General features: G+C 41.9%; 1 protein-coding gene across 1 annotated transcript; it reads right to left on the bottom strand.

Moving 5' to 3' along the window:
• Positions 1-11106: 11106 nt before the first annotated feature.
• Positions 11107-13764, bottom strand: LOC147000941 (dystrophin-like). Its single transcript, XM_085831022.1, has 2 exons — positions 11853-13764; positions 11107-11820 (listed from the first exon to the last, which is right to left on the bottom strand). Exons 1-2 carry the CDS (start codon positions 13655-13657, stop codon positions 11718-11720), a joined length of 1908 nt encoding a protein of 635 aa, XP_085687148.1. The 5' UTR covers positions 13658-13764; the 3' UTR covers positions 11107-11717.
• Between the last annotated feature and the right edge of the window lie 1523 nt (positions 13765-15287).

Below are 15287 nucleotides of genomic sequence, written 5' to 3'. Positions count from 1 at the left end.
CAATAAAAAGACATAGACTAACAGACTGGCTACACAAACAGGACCCAACATTTTGCTGCTTACAGGAAAACCATCTCAGGAAAAAAGACAGACACTACCTCAGAATGAAAGGCTGGAAAAAATTTTCCAAGCAAATGGTCTGAAGAAAAAAGCTGGAGTAGCCATTCTAATATCTACTAAAATCGACTTCCAATTCAAAGCCATCAAAAAAGACAAGGAGGGGCACTTCATACTCATCAAAAGTAAAATCTTCCAAGAGGAACTCTCATTTCTGAATATCTATGCTCCAAATACAAGGGCAGCCACATTCATTAAAGAAACTTTAGTAAACTCAAAGCACACATTGCACCTCACACAACAATAGTGGGAGACTTCAACACACCACTTTTACCAATGGACAGTGTCCGGAGCTATCTTTCTCGCCGGCAAGAACACACTCAGACAACCACATTCTTCTGCAGCAAAAAGCTTTATTGCTTCTTCAGGAGGGAAGACCCCGACCCCGGAAAATGGTGTTGCTTATATAGCCCTCAGCCATGGCGTTTCAGCACCTGATGTGGTGTGTCAGCTCCTGATTCGTTGCTCCCCATCACCCCATTACTACACCCTGAGATGGGCAGTGACTAGGCGTGAGTTCACTCTTGCACCTGTGTACAAGGCTTCTTTACTAGTTACGCACAGCAGAGGCCAGTGCCATCTTATGTCCTTTGTTACATCCCAACATTGAGAAATCCAACAAGAATCATTGAAACAGACTTCAAATGAATCATTTGAAAGAATAAACAAGAAAGGGGGTAAACACAGACTGGGGTAGGTGGATAATTAATCTGGTTCACCGAAATTTTATTGAACCCAGTGATCTCTACACTGGTATTAGTATATCCATAAGATCCATGAGCAAATCTTGAGATGCCAGTAAAAGAAGCCTTTCCAACTGCTCCTCCCTGGATAAAGATCAAAGGATTGAGTTCTGTACAACTGCCATTGATTCCACAAAGCACCCACTTGTGAAAGGGATGCATTCTAAAGTCCTGTATGAAAAGTCCCTTTTTCATAACAAATTTCTTCTCTGGGTCAGCCATCATGTTGGGAGAAAAGGAAAAGGTTTTTCTCTGATCTGCCCAATGAGTGATGGAGGATTGACAATCAGACCAAGCAGGATCAGCCCTTCATCTTCCAAGCTACAATGAGGGGCTATTTTTGGTTGGGGGGACGTTCTTTGTCTGAAAAGTTAGGTGGTAGAAATGTACCATTAACCCAAATTGCCTCCTGCCAGAAGGTCCGATTTGTAATGGTTATATCTGCATTGGAAGTATCTTAGATTGTGCTCACCCAGCCTCCACGGTGCTCATTAAACATCCCTAAGGTTTGGGCTGTGAGGTTGATACATTTTCCTGGTCCATTAATTTGAAAACATAAAGAACCCTGTTCTAAAAAAAAGCAATTTTTTCCTAATGGTGCTCAGGTGGAATCATAGGGTAGATATGGTAAATCTAATGTTTTATTAGTAGTAAAGAATTTTGGAAAAACTATAGCATCATGGCGAACTGGCATTGGTTTAGGGAAAGTCGAGAGAATGGCCCATCTCTGTTTGCCCATCATACTAGGAACATGAGACAAGTTCAGCATTGTCAGGATCAGGAGCAGTCCTCGGGAGGTCAGCATCTTCCACACCATCTTTGATTACTATCTTTCGGTTGAGTCGTTCCGGCAGCCAAAATGGGTTGTCTTCACTCTGTGGAAAAACACAAACAGCTCCCCTGGATTTTATCAAAATAGGATCTGGGCCTTTCCACAGACCAGATAAGACATCCTTCCATTTCACCATTTCTTTTGGTCTATCAGTGTCTGAGTTATGTCGATCGGCTGCAGAGCGACCTTGCTCGTCAAGATTCAGAAAATTAAGTATGAAGAGTGCCATGGATACAGCTACTCTAGGCACTGGGGGCAGAGTGTCATAAACTCCCCCCTTTTGATTTATAAAATAAGACTTGAGTGTACAGTGGGCACGTTCCACAATGCCTTGTCCTTGAGGATTATAAGGAAGTCCAGTCAGGTGAGTGACATCCATTTGATGACAAAATTGCTGAAATTTAGTAGAGGTATATGCTGGCCCATTATCAGTTTTAAGGATTGTGAGCTTGCCCCAAGCACCCCACGCTTCTAAACAGTGCTGTATAACATGAGAGGCTTTCTCACCTGTTAAAGGTGTAGCAAACATAACACCAGAGCAGGTGTCAATGGAAACATGTAAATATTGATTTCTTCCAAAGGAGGAAATATGAGTGACATCCATTTGCCAGACCAGTAATGGCCTGATGCCTCGGGGATTTACCCCTACATGAGGAGTAGGCAGAAATTGACAACAGTTTTGACATTGGGTGACAATGTCACGAGCTTCCTTCCTGGTTAAAGTGAAACGGTGGCATAATGTTTCAGCCATCACGCGGAAGCATTTATGAAACTCCCTTGCAGCCTCTGCCTGCAAGGACAGAGCAGCAGCCACAATTCTAGTGGCTTTGTCTGCCAAGTCATTTCCATGAGACTTGGTTCCAGGAAGGCCAGAATGAGCCCTAACATGAGTAATATACACAAGATGTCTTCTATGTAACAGGGCTGACTGAATTTGCTGAAAAATGTGAGCAAGCTTGCTAGAGGGTCTAATTAAGCCAACAACTTCAAGCGTATTAACTGCATTAACCACATATAAGGAATCAGATACAATATTGAGCGGTCCCGGAAAAGTTTCAAGGACCTCTAGAACTACCAAACACTCTACAACCTGGGGTGATGTCTCATTATATTGTTTAGGTGTTACTTGGCCATTTACTACATATGCACCTATACCAGATTTGGATCCATCTGTATACACTACTACCCCATCCGGAAGTGGGGGGTTGGCTGTTACTACTGGAAACACTATGGCTTGGCTTAAGGCAAACCGTAAAATTGGATGTTTTGGATAATGATTATCAATTTGTCCTGAATAGGAGGCAACCAAGAATGCCCAATCATTAGTTGTTGCTGCCAGGGTTTGAACTTGAGCAGAGGTATAAGGCACAATTAGCATATGAGGTTCTTTCCCAAAATGAGTAATGGCTGCTTTTATCCATCGAAGTGCAAGTTGAGCAACTGCATTAGAATACCACTCAATGATTTTTGCAGGGGAAGCATTAGGGTGGACCCACAATAAGGGTCCATTTTGCCACAAGACTGCTGTTGGTAACTGTGCAGTTTTTAATACGCACAATTCAAATGACTTTGATTTGTCAATGCATTGTAATTGAGCATCTTGTAAGGCCTTTTCTATAGTTTGTAAAGCTTGACATGCAGCTGGGGTAAGTGCTCTGTGGGAGGAGATGTGGGTATCTCCCTCTAATATATCAAATAAGGGCTTTAATTCTGCTGAGGGAATTCTCAAAAATGGTCTTAGACAATTAATATCTCCTAGCAATTTTTGGAAATCATTCAAGGTATGTAGTTGATCTTTGCGAATCTCTAATTTTTGAGGAACAATTTTGTCAGGATAAATTAGTGACCTTAGAAAGGCTCCCATTCAAGCAATTTGCACCTTTTCGGTGGCCACCTGCAATCCCCATTGCCCTAATGTTTTTATTAATATAGGGTATACATTTTGTAATAACTGTGGATTTTTATGGCAAATCAAAATGTCATCCATATAAATTATCAAAAGTAATGATGGAAAATGCTCTCTAACTGACTTAAGTGCCAATTTCACATAGAGTTGACATATGATGAGGCTATTCGCCATCCCCTGTGGTAGGGACTTCCATTGGTATCTTTGATCAGGTTCTAAATGATTAATGGCTGGGATGGTAAATGCAAATCTTTGGTTATCTTGAGGGCATAAAGGTTTAGAGAAGAAACAATCTTTAATATCAATAATTATAATTTCCCAATTTTTGGGTAAGGCAGAAAGTAATGGTAGCCCTCGCTGAACTGGCCCAAACAGGCACATTTGTGCATTAATTGCGCTAAGATCATATAATAAGGTCCATTTGCCAGATTTTTTCTTAATTACGAAAATAGGTGTATTCCAGGGTGAGGTAGAGGGCTCTAAATGACCCAAGTGTCGCTGTCTCAGAAATTAGTTTTGTGGCTGCTTCTAACTTTTCAGAGGAGAGAGGCCATTGAGGAATCCATACAACTTCCTCTGTAAGCCATGGTATGGGCATGGAGCCCTCAACGGCCTCTAAGAAAAACCCAAACCTTGTTTCCCATTATTACCTTCTTGAGGGATAGGTTCAAGTCTACCCTGCTCTCCTTTCCCTAATCCCCTTCCTTCTTTATAGCCCATTTTCTTCATCATTTGAAAAGCTTGTGGCGAATATTCATTAGTCAAGGTCATTCCTAGTGCCTGTAATATGTCTCTCCCCCAGAGATTTACTGGGAGTGGTAAAACATAGGGAGTGAATCGTCCCATTTGACATTCAGGCGCTATCCAGCTCAAACAACAGGAACTAATAGTGGGACAGGACTGATAACCTAAACCTTGCAAAGAACGTGATGACTGAGTAACGGGCCAGGCTTTTGGCCACCATTGGGAAGAAAGAATACTTTTATCTGCTCCTGTGTCTAAAATCCCTTTAAATTGTTTCCCTTCTATAACTAATTCTAAGGATGGCCTGGAGTCAAGAGGCATTATTAAGTAAGCAGAATCATTTCCAGTAGAACCAATTCCTCTGGTAGCTAGAGGGACACCAAAGGAAGGAGAACAGTCATGTAGGCTTGGCAAAATTATTAACTGAGCTATTCTATTCCCTTGTGAAATAGAAAAGACACCCTGAGGACAGGAACAGAGAACTTGAAGTTCCCCTTCATAATCTTGATCTACGACTCCAGGGTGAACAATAAGACCTTGTAAGGTAAGGGAGGCCCGGCCCAGTATTAGGCCGACACTTCCGGATGGCAGAGGTCCTTTATAGTCAGTAGGAATAGGCTGCACCCCTATTTGGGGCAACAACATGAATTGGGTGGTGGTACGGAGGACCCAGCTGATCCTTCTGTTGCCCTGCGGACTGTGGGGTCCACCTTTTGCCTGTCGGGGTCCCATATGTTTTTGGACCCTGAGACCCGGGGGCCCTGTACTGGTTTTTTGGAATGGCCTCATTATCTACTGCTTGAAGGAATCCTTGCTGCAGGGGCCTGTCTCGAATGTCCTTGACTGAACGACAATCTCTGGCCCAATGATATCCTTTCCCACACTTAGTACACAGTCCTGGTGCTCTCCTTTTGACAAGGGCTCTACAGTCCTTTTTTAAGTGTCCCGGGTTGCCACAATTATAGCAGAGTTTGAGCTCAGCCGTGTCAGGGTGTTTTTGCCCTTGTAGAATGGCAGCTGCTAAACTGGCATTATTGAGCGGCCCTCCAAGCTCATGGCAAACCTTCAACCAGTCCTGCAATCCCTTGCTCTTTCTAGGTGTAATAGCCGCCCTGCATTCCTGTGTAGCCTGTTAATAGACCAACTGTTCAATTAAAGGCATAGCTGTCTCTGGGTCCCCAAAGATTCTTCCTGCCACTTCTGTCATTCTAGCCACAAAGTCTGAGAACGACTCCTGGGCACCTTGAGTAATCTTTGTCAAATGTCCACTTGCCTCTCCCTTCCTTGAGAGTGCCTTCCATGCCATAACGGCAGCAGCTGAGATCTGAACATACGTTCCCCAATGGTAATTTGTCTGGTTATTAGCGTGTTGTCCCTGACCTGTAAGCAACTCAAAAGTCCATGTTCCTTGGTCCCCTTCAACATTGGCATTGGCCCTTACCTGTGCTTGGCAGGAGTCTTGCCACAAAGCTTTCCATTCTAAATACATTCACATGTTAGGAGATGTGGCTTTTACTACGGTCATCCAATCGCCGGGGGTCATTGCCAGAGTCGCAAGCCTTTCGACTTGGGCTACAGTAAAGTTGGCATTGACTCCATAGTTACTGACTGACTCCGCAAGTTCTTTAATCTGTATATACTCCACCGGGACGTGAAAATGTCTGCCATAGGCGCCTTCAAAGACTGGGAACACTTGCTACACTTTTCTCTGTTCCTCTTTTGAAATGAATGAGTCTGAATGATACCTCTGCACATAGGGCAGAGGTGCACTAGGACCCAGAGGTCGAGGGCCCGGAGACCACGCAGCGATTTGACATTTGTCTCTAGCTGCTTTCATGTTATTCTGTAACTGATTAACTCGTCTTTCATCTGGCTGGTATCTTTCTCCCTCATAGTCTGCCACTTCTTCCTCTAAGTCTGTTTCCTCAGAGGAGCTAAGTTCCTTATCCGATTCTGACCTACTGACAGCTAGTGCCTTGAACTCATCTAACGGCGGGTAGGGGCTCCTTTCCTTATGTGCCTCCCCAGCTCGATCTCTCTTCTTCTCTCCCTTTCCATCCCTTTTTCTAAGCTCTCCCAGGGCATTTTTCCCTTATTTCTATTTTCCTCGGTCTCAAGGCCCATGGAAAGGCCTTTATTCTTCAGTGCACCTTGTTTCCTCTCAACTCTTAACCTCTCTCCCCGATATGTCTCTGATAAACTGTCTTGAACCTCCTCCAGGATCTTCTGCCCTGCCTCAACCATTTGCTTACAATCCTTGTCTGTTAAGCACGATCTTAACAGTTTCAACAATGGCATGGTCCCTGCATTAATTTTGCCATTCTGCTGTTCCCTAACTAGATCTCCTTTCAGATTGTCCCATGAGGTGACAGTTAATGACCCTGAGCAAGCATACCATGGTGCCACATGGTCTATCTCCCTGACAAATCCCTCTATAGTCTTAGTGGTGATTTTCAGGCCACACTGCTTCAAGACTGACCATAAGGCCATTACTACAGAGTGGGAGATTCCCATACTGGTCTCTGTCCAGCCCTGACCACGACTGAGAACCAGTCAGCAATACTGGTCGCTGTCCAGGCCTGACCGCGACTGAGAACCAGTCAGCAGTTCCAGTGGTGGAAGCAAAACAAAACCGAAAGGGAAGGAATAATCGCTGTGAAAATAATCAAAAGGGCGTCTAACTCTGGAGAAATTTCAAGACTGTACATACCTTACAGAGCCTTAATGTCCTGCAGTTCTGATTCCGCCCCACGAACAGGGGATCTCCCTTGCACCAGTGTGATGGTATAAAGTTCCCAGGTTCCTCGGCGTCACATGTCCCGAGCTAAGAGCTACCATTCTCGCCAGCAAGAACACACTCGGATAAACAGATTCTTCTGCAGCAAAAAGCTTTATTGCTTCTTCAGGAGGGAAGACCCTGACCCAGGAAAATGGCATAGCTTATATAGCACTCACCCATGGCGTTTCAGCACCTGATGTGGCATGTCAGCTCCTGATTCGTTGCTCACCCATCACCCCATTACTATGCCCCGAGATGGGCAGTGACAAGGTGTGAGTTCACTCTCACACCTCCGTACAAGGCTTGTTTACTAGTTAGGCACAGCGGAGGCCAGTGCCATCTTATAATGGCGATTGCTCACAGCGGCACGGCTCTCCATAAACAGATCATGGAAACAGAAATTAAACAGGGACACAGTGAAACTAACAGAAGTTATGAAACAAATGGATCTAACAGATATCTACAGAACATTTTATCCTAAAACAAAAGGATATACCTTCTTTTCAGCACCTCATGGTACCTTCTCCAAAATTTACCACATAATTGGTCACAAAACAAGCCTCAACATATCCAAAAATATTGAAATTGTCCCATGCATCCTATCAGATCACCATGGACAAAGTCTGATCTTCAATAACAAAATAAATAATAGAAAGCCAACATTCACGTGGAAACTGAACAACATTCTTCTCAATGATACCATGGTCAAGGAAGAAATAAAGAAAGAAATTAAGGAATTTTTACAGTTTAATGAAAGTGAAGTCACAACATATCCAAAGTTATGGGACACAAGGAAAGAATTTCTAAGAGGAAAACTCATAGCTCTGAGTGCCTCCAAAAGAAAACTAGAGAGAGCACACACTAGCACCTTGACAAAAAACCTAAAAGCTCTAGAAGAAAAGGAAGCAAATTCACCTGAGAGGAAAAGACGGCAAGAAGTAATCAAACTCAGGGGCGAAATCAAACAAGTGGAAACAAGAAGAACTATTCAGGGAATCAACCAAACGAGGAGCTGGATCTTTGAGAAAAACAACAAGATAGATAAACCCTTAGCCAGACTCACTAGAGGGCACAGGGACATCATCCTAATTAACAAAATCAGAAATTAAAAGGGAGACATAATAACAGATCCTGAAGAAATCCAAAACACCATCAGATCCTTCTACAAAAGTCTATACTCAACAAGACTGGAGAACCTGGATGAAATGGACAAGTTTCTAGACAGATACCAGGTACCAAAGTTAAATCAAGATCAGGTTAATGATCTAAACAGTCCTAAATCCCCTAAAGAAATAGAAGCAGTCATTAATAGTCTCCCAACCAAAACAAACAAACAAACAAACGAAAAACCCAGGACCAGATGGGTTTAGTGCAGAGTTCTATCAGACCTTCAAAGAAGATTTAATCCCAGTTCTTCACAAAGTATTCCACAAAATAGAAGAAGGTACTCTACCCAACTCATTCTATGAAGACACAATTACTCTGATATCTAAACCACAAAAAGACCCAACAAAGATAGAGAACTTCAGACCAATTTCCCTTATGAGTATCCATGCAAAAATCCTCAATAAAGTTTTCGCTAACCGAATCCAAGAACACATCAAAACAATCATCCATCCTGATCAAGTAGCTTTCATTCCAGAGATGCAAAGATGATTCAATATACAGAAATCCATAAACATAATCCAGTATATAAACAAACTCAAAGATAAAAACCACATGATCATCTTGTTAGATGCTGAGAAAGCATTTGACAAAAATGCAACAACCATTCATGATAAAAGTCTTGGAAAGGTCAGGAATTCAAGGCCCATACCTAAACATGAATAAAGCAATCTACAGCAAACCAATAGCCAACATCAAAGTAAATGGTGAGAAGCTGGAAGCAATCCCACTAAAATCAGGGACTAGACAAGGCTGCCCACTCTCTCCCTACCTATTCAACATTGTACTTGGAGTCCTAGCCAGAGCAATTTGAGAACAAAAGGAGATCAAGGGGATACAAATTGGAAAGCAAGAAGTCAAAATATCACTTTTTGCAGATGATATGATAGTATATATAATTGACTCTAAATATTCCACCAGGGAACTCCTAAGCCTGATAAACAGCTTCTTTTTTTTTTTTTTTGTAACATAACTGCGTGCTTTATTGAGATACACAGTAAAGCAGTAATATAATACAATAGTAAGGCATATATTTGGTGAAGTCTGATATGTTGTGAAAATGCAGTAAAACTGAAGTTTAAAAAAATAATTAGTAAATGTTACAGTGTTGGTGTTAAAACACAATCTATTATGATACTCAAGTAAGAGTCCAGTACCTGGAGACAATGATGATACATGCCATGTGATGATTATGCTTCAGTTACACTGATTATGATTTACACCTTAATACTTGATGGTTATAAAGAACATAAAATGATGTCCAAATTATGCTTAAAATCAGCAATAAAGCTCTCAGTTTTTATTCAAATATTTTGACAGATTCACTCCAGAACTAATATCTAAAAGATAAAACGAAAAGATTAAAACAAAACTATGCACTCTATCTACCTTGGATTTTAGAATGAAACTTAAAACTTCTTAGTAGGAAAGGAACCCCTTGTTTTAAATCTTGGTGAAAACAAACCCTTGGATAAAGAAAATGTCCAGTGCCACATAAAGGAGAGAGGGACAGAAAGCAAGACCAGAACCAAATTTCAATTTGTTATCTTAGAGCTTTGGGTTTTCTTTTGGAAATTATAAATGAAAAAAGGAAACTGGTGTCCACACAACAGACAAGTGGTGAAGTTGTGAAATTAGGTGTGCACAATTACTAGAAACACCCCAAAACCAAAGTGAGGTAGAAATAGCATGAGAAGCTGTGTTTGATGTTAATTACAATTAATAATGGACAAAACCCACTCGCTAGAAGTTAATTACACTTGACGTTAGAGGTAACAGATTTGTGAAATGATAGGACAGTGATTTCTATTGAGAGAATGCTCTTTAAATGCTAAGAAGAAGAAACTGGCATGAGAGGAGTAAAGCTCTTCCTAGCAGTCCTTAGCTTTCTGTTGCACTTTTTCTCCTGGTTCAATGACTTGCATTTGTTTAGACATTTCAGTCCGTCAACTAGACCAGAGAGTTTGGAGAGGCTTTTGCTCTCAAAACTTTCCAACTACTGTGCCTTCTCACCCACAATCCTGTGTGGAGTTACTTGCACGGAAACCAATGCAAAGGAGACAAATGCAGTTCATGGGCTTCTGGACTGATATTCACCAGGGTCACAATGTGATTGGGTTACTTTCTTAACAGTAATCCTAAGTCTTGCAGCATTAAAAAAAATCATCACAATGAAGAAAAAAAAACCCAAAAAATCTAAAATCTAAAATTCATCATCATCATCAACAACAACAACAACAACAACCACAACAAAACCACCCACTTCAGGTTGAGTTTATGAAGAGGGCAGAACAATTTAGTTGTAATTATAGAGATGTTTATATGTATAGTTGTAAATATTCATCCATTCTTTTACAGAGTTGTTGCTCTCCTCATATGAATTGACTGAGGAGCCACAACCTTTGGCTTCTACCATCTTCCTCCTACTGCCTGGGAATTAAAAATGTCGTTTGATGTTCTATTGCAGAAACATCATTAAATCTAACCCAACAGTAGGAAGTTGAATATATCAACCAACAAATTACTATGATAGTAAGTCCTGTGTATTCATTCGCACGTTCCTTGAAAAAAAATGAATCCTCTAGCTCTCAGTGTAAAGTTTAAAACTAGAAACATCTGGAGCCCTAGACAATATTTTAGTGTGGCGGTAGTCTCCTGGCTTTGGGCTCCAGGGAAAATTCACTCTTGCCCAAGCAGATAAGCCCAGATGAATAGAAGCAATTTCCATTAGGAAGTGGCAAGAACATTTGAAGAAGTAACTTCATATCTATTTATCTATATACCTATAGTATTTATATACTTGTAGACATAGAGATGTATAAAATGAAAGCCCATAGCCAGCCCCACTCAGTCAACAATTCTCAAAAGAGCAATAAGAAGCAGTCATTTGGTGGGGTTCGTATGCAAGAAAATAAAAAAAAAAAGTCATGAATTCCATATGAATACCACGCTAAAGTAATGCAAAACAATGTGCTGCCTCAGTGTGTGTGTGTGTGTGTGTGTGTGTGTGTGTGTGTGGTGGGTTCGTGCATGTATGTGTGCATGTGTGTGTGTGTGCGTGTGTGTTTGTTTAGGGGTTTTTATAAACAACTTTTTTTTTTATAAAGCACACTTTAGTTTACAATCTTTCTTTATAACTGTTATAAATTTTTAAACAACCCAAAATGCGTTCCATATAAAGAAATGGCAAGTTATTTAGCTATCAAGATTTTACATGTTTTCTTTTAACTTTTTTGTACAATTGCATAGACGTGTAAAACCTGCCATTGTTAACAAAACAATAACAGACTTAGAAACTACTGAAATCTACAGTATAGTACCACTACCCTTCACAAAAATATAGATTTTATTTCTTGTAAACTCTTACTGTCTAATCCTCTTTGTTGTACGAATATTATAAAAACCATGCGGGAATCAGGAGTTGTAAAACATTTATTCTGCTCCTTCTTCATCTGTCATGACTGAAACTAAGGACTCCATCGCTCTGCCCAAATCATCTGCCATGTGGAAAAGGCTTCCTACATTGTGTCCTCTCTCATTGGCTTTCCAGGGGCATTTCTTCCTCTTGAACTAGGGAAGGAGTTGTTGAGTTGCTCCATCACTTCTTCTAACCCTGTGCTTGTGTCCTGGGGAGGACTCAGAAGATCTTCCTCACCCATAGATTCTGAAGTTTGACTGCCAACCACTCGGAGCAGCATAGGCTGACTGCTATCTGACCTCTGCAGAGAGGTGGAAGGAGAGGACACCGTGGTGCCATTCACCTTAGCTTCAGCCTGGGGCTGCTCCAGGAGCTGTCTCAGTCTATGTAACTGAGACTCCAGCTGTTTATTGTGGTCTTCCAGGATTTGCATCCTGGCTTCCAGGCGTCCTTTGTGTTGACGCAGTAGCTTGGCCTCAGCAATGAGCTCAGCATCCCTGGGACTCTGAGGAGAGGTGGGCATCATCTCAGGAGGAGATGGCAGTGGAGACAGGCCTTTATGCTCATGCTGCTGTTTCAGACGATCATATTCTGCTTGCAGATTCCTGTTTTCTTCCTCAAGATCTGCTAGGATTCTCTCTAGCTCCCCTCTTTCCTCACTCTCTAAGGAAATCAAGATCTGGGCAGGACTACGAGGCTGGCTCAGGGGGGAGTCCTGGTTCAAACTTTGGCAGTAATGCTGGATTAACAAATGTTCATCATCTATGCTCTCATTAGGAGAGATGCTATCATTTAGATAAGATCCATTGCTGTTTTCCATTTCTGCTAGCCTGCTAGCATAATGTTCAATGCGTGAATGAGTATCATCGTGTGAAAGCTGGGGGGACGAGGCAGGCGCAGAATCTACTGGCCAGAAGTTGATCAGAGTAACGGGAGTTTCCATGTTGTCCCCCTCTAACACAGTCTGCACTGGCAGGTAGCCCATTCGGGGATGCTTCGCAAAATACCTTTTGGTTCGAAATTTGTTTTTTAGTACCTTGGCGAAGTCGCGAACATCTTCTCCGGATGTAGTCGGAGTGCAATACTCTACCATGGGGTAGTGCATTTTATGGCCCTTGGCAACTCGGCCAGAAAAAAAGCAACTTTGGCAGATGTCATAATTAAAATGCTTTAGGCTTCTGTACCTGAATCCAATGATTGGACACTCCTTACAGATGTTACACTTGGCTTGATGCTTGGCAGTTTCAGCAGCAGCCACTCTGTGCAAGACGGGCAGCCACACCATAGACTGGGGTTCCAGGCACATCCAGTCAAGGAAGAGAGCGGCTTCAATCTCAGGTTTATTATTGGCAAATTGGAAGCAGCTCCTGACACTCGGCTCAATGTTACTGCCCCCAAAGGAAGCAACTTCACCCAACTGTCTTGGGATTTGAATAGAATCATGCAGAAGAAGACCCAGCCTACGCTGGTCACAAAAGCCAGTTGAACTTGCCACTTGCTTGAAAAGGTATCTGTACTTGTCTTCCAAGTGTGCTTTACACAGAGAAATGATGCCAGTTTTAAAAGACAGGACACGGATCCTCCCTGTTCGTCCCGTATCATAAACATTGAGAAGCCAGTTGAGACACATATCCACACAGAGAGGGACTTTGACCAGATTGTTGTGCTCTTGCTCCAGACGATCATAAATTGTAGTCAAACAGTTAATTATCTGCAGGATATCCATGGGCTGGTCATTTTGCTTGAGGTTGTGCTGGTCCAGGGCATCACATGAAGCTGACAGGCTCAAGAGATCCAAGCAAAGGGCCTTCTGGAGCCTTCTGAGCTTCATGGCAGTCCTATACGCGGAGAACCTGACATTATTCAGGTCAGCTAAAGACTGGTAGAGCTCTGTCATTTTGGGATGGTCCCAACAAGTGGTTTGGGTCTCGTGGCCTTTGAGGTGTTCCCTCATGGTTGTAAGGGTTTCACAGGCAGTGAGGGCCAGGCGCTTAGAGCGGAGGAGTAAGCTTGCCCAAGCCACGGGGCTCCCCGAAAGTCAAGCGCCGCTGCCCAGGCTCTCAGCCGAAAGCACTGCTGAGGAGCCGCCGCTGGCTGGCGGGCTCGATAAACAGCTTCAATGAAGTAGCTGGATATAAAAATAACTCAAAAAAGTCAATGGCCTTTCTGTACACAAAGAATAAACAAGCTGAGAAAGAAATAAGGGAAACCACACCCTTCTCAGTAGTCACAAATAATATAAAATACCTTGGAGTGACTCTAACTAAGGAAGTGAAAGATCTGTATGATAAGAACATCAAGTCTCTGAAGAAAGAAATTAAAGACCATCTCAGAAGATGTGAAAATCTCCCATGCTCACAGATTGGCACAATCAATATAGTAAAAATGGCTATCTTGCCAAAAGCAATCTACAGATTCAATGCAATCCCCATCAAAATTCCAACTCAATTCATCAATGAATTATAAAGGACGATCTGCAAATTCATCTGGAATAACAAAAAACCTAGGATAGCAAAAAATTTCTCAAGGATAAAGGAACCTCCGGTGGAATTTCCATGCCTGATCTAAAGCTGTACTACAGAGCAAATGTGATAAAAAAAAATAAAAAAAAAAAACTGCATGGTACTGGTATACCGACAAACAAGTAGAGCAGTGGAATAGAATTGAAGACACAGAAATGAACCCACACACCTATGGTCACTTGATCTTTGACAAGGGAGCAAAAACCATCCAGTGGAAAAAAGAGAGCATTTTCAACAATTGGTGCTGGCACAACTGGTGGTTATCATGTAGAAGAATGCCAATTGATCCATGCCTATCTCCTGGTAGTAAGGTCAAATCTAACTGGATTAAGGAACTCCACATAAAACTAGAGACAGTGAAACTTATAGAAGAGAAAGTAGGGAAAAGCCTCGAAGATATGGGTATAGGGGAAAAATTCCTGACTCGAACAGCAATAGCTTGTGCTGTAAGATCGAGAATCGACAAATGGTACCTCATAAAATTGCAAAGCTTCTGCAAGTCAAAAGACACTGTCAATTAGACAAAAAGGCCACCAACAGATTGGGAAAGGATCTTTACCCATCCTAATTCACATAGGGGACTAATATCCAATATATATATATAAAGAATTCAAGAAGGTGGACTCCAGAAAATCAAATGACCTCATTAAAAAATGGGGCTCAGAACTGAACAAAGAATTCTCACCTGAGGAATACCGAATGGCAGAGAAGCACCTGAAAAAATGTGCAACATCCTTAATCATCAGAGAAATGCAACTCAAAACAACCCTGAGATTCCACCTCACACCAGTCAGAATGGCTAAGATCAAAAATTCAGGTGACAGCAGATGCTGGCGAGGATGTGAAGAAAGAGGAACACTCCTCCATTGTTGGTGGGATTGCAAGCTTTTAAAACCACTCTGGAAATAAGTTTGGCTGTTCCTCAGAAAATTGGACATAATACTACCAGAGGATCCAGTAATACCTCTCCAGGGCATACATCCAGAAGATGTTCCAACCAGTAAGAAGGACACATGCTCCATTATGTTCATAGCAGCCTTATTTATAATAGCCAGAAGCTGG

The sequence above is a fragment of the Mus caroli genome, unplaced genomic scaffold (assembly GCF_978045245.1).
Source record: "Mus caroli unplaced genomic scaffold, Mus_caroli_1 scaffold_15, whole genome shotgun sequence".
Lineage (NCBI taxonomy): Eukaryota > Metazoa > Chordata > Mammalia > Rodentia > Muridae > Mus > Mus caroli.
The sequence above is the reverse complement of the archived record's forward strand: the minus strand, read 5'-3'. Positions and strand labels throughout refer to the sequence as shown.